The sequence below is a fragment of the Orycteropus afer genome, unplaced genomic scaffold, assembly GCF_000298275.1.
Source record: "Orycteropus afer afer isolate SDZICR_OR568_19922 unplaced genomic scaffold, OryAfe1.0 scaffold00088, whole genome shotgun sequence".
Taxonomy (NCBI): domain Eukaryota; kingdom Metazoa; phylum Chordata; class Mammalia; order Tubulidentata; family Orycteropodidae; genus Orycteropus; species Orycteropus afer.
In genome coordinates this window covers 9,672,485-9,672,936 of record NW_006921675.1, presented here as the reverse complement: position 1 = coordinate 9,672,936, position 452 = coordinate 9,672,485, and the positions used below count along the sequence as shown (strand labels likewise).

The 452-nt window shown below is 51.8% G+C and overlaps 1 protein-coding gene across 1 annotated transcript in view; it reads right to left on the bottom strand.

Moving 5' to 3' along the window:
- Positions 1-319: 319 nt before the first annotated feature.
- Positions 320-452, bottom strand: part of TTC9 (tetratricopeptide repeat domain 9) — a gene marked incomplete at its 5' end in the record, with an annotated part of 51,655 nt that continues 51,522 nt past the window's right edge. Inside the window, one exon of the mRNA XM_007942358.1 lies at positions 320-399. Coding sequence (XP_007940549.1) covers positions 320-399 — 80 coding nt within the window. The remainder of the gene's footprint in view (positions 400-452) is intronic.

The following is a 452-nucleotide window of genomic DNA, read 5'->3' as shown; positions in this document are numbered from 1 at the left end:
ACTGGCCAAAGTCAAAGCCACAATATCACTCACGGCCTCAGAAACTCCCCTGCAACTCTTCCACAGAAGCTAGGCCCCTCTCTGTCACTGACCTGCTAAAGAAGAGATTTCTCTGTTTTCTGGGCAACCCACCAGTTTCCAAATTTGAGTTTCTCTTTCTTTCACACTGGGAATAGACAAAGAGCTGAGGAGCAGAGGAAGAAGGGAGAGCCAGAAGGTGGTGGGGAGAAAGGGACAGACCAGGGAAGGTGTCTCCACTAGGGGTGCCTACAAGTCACAGGGCAGGCAGGCGTAGGCACAGCTCTGGAGAGGCTCCTAGTTACATGGCTTCCTTCTCTCGCTGGGAGCATCTGCTGAGCTTCATCTCCGTCAGCTGGATATACCGGATCACGTTGGTATCTGTGAGGAGAGAAACACTTCAGGGAACTTCTGGTGAAGAGAACTAGTTCGTC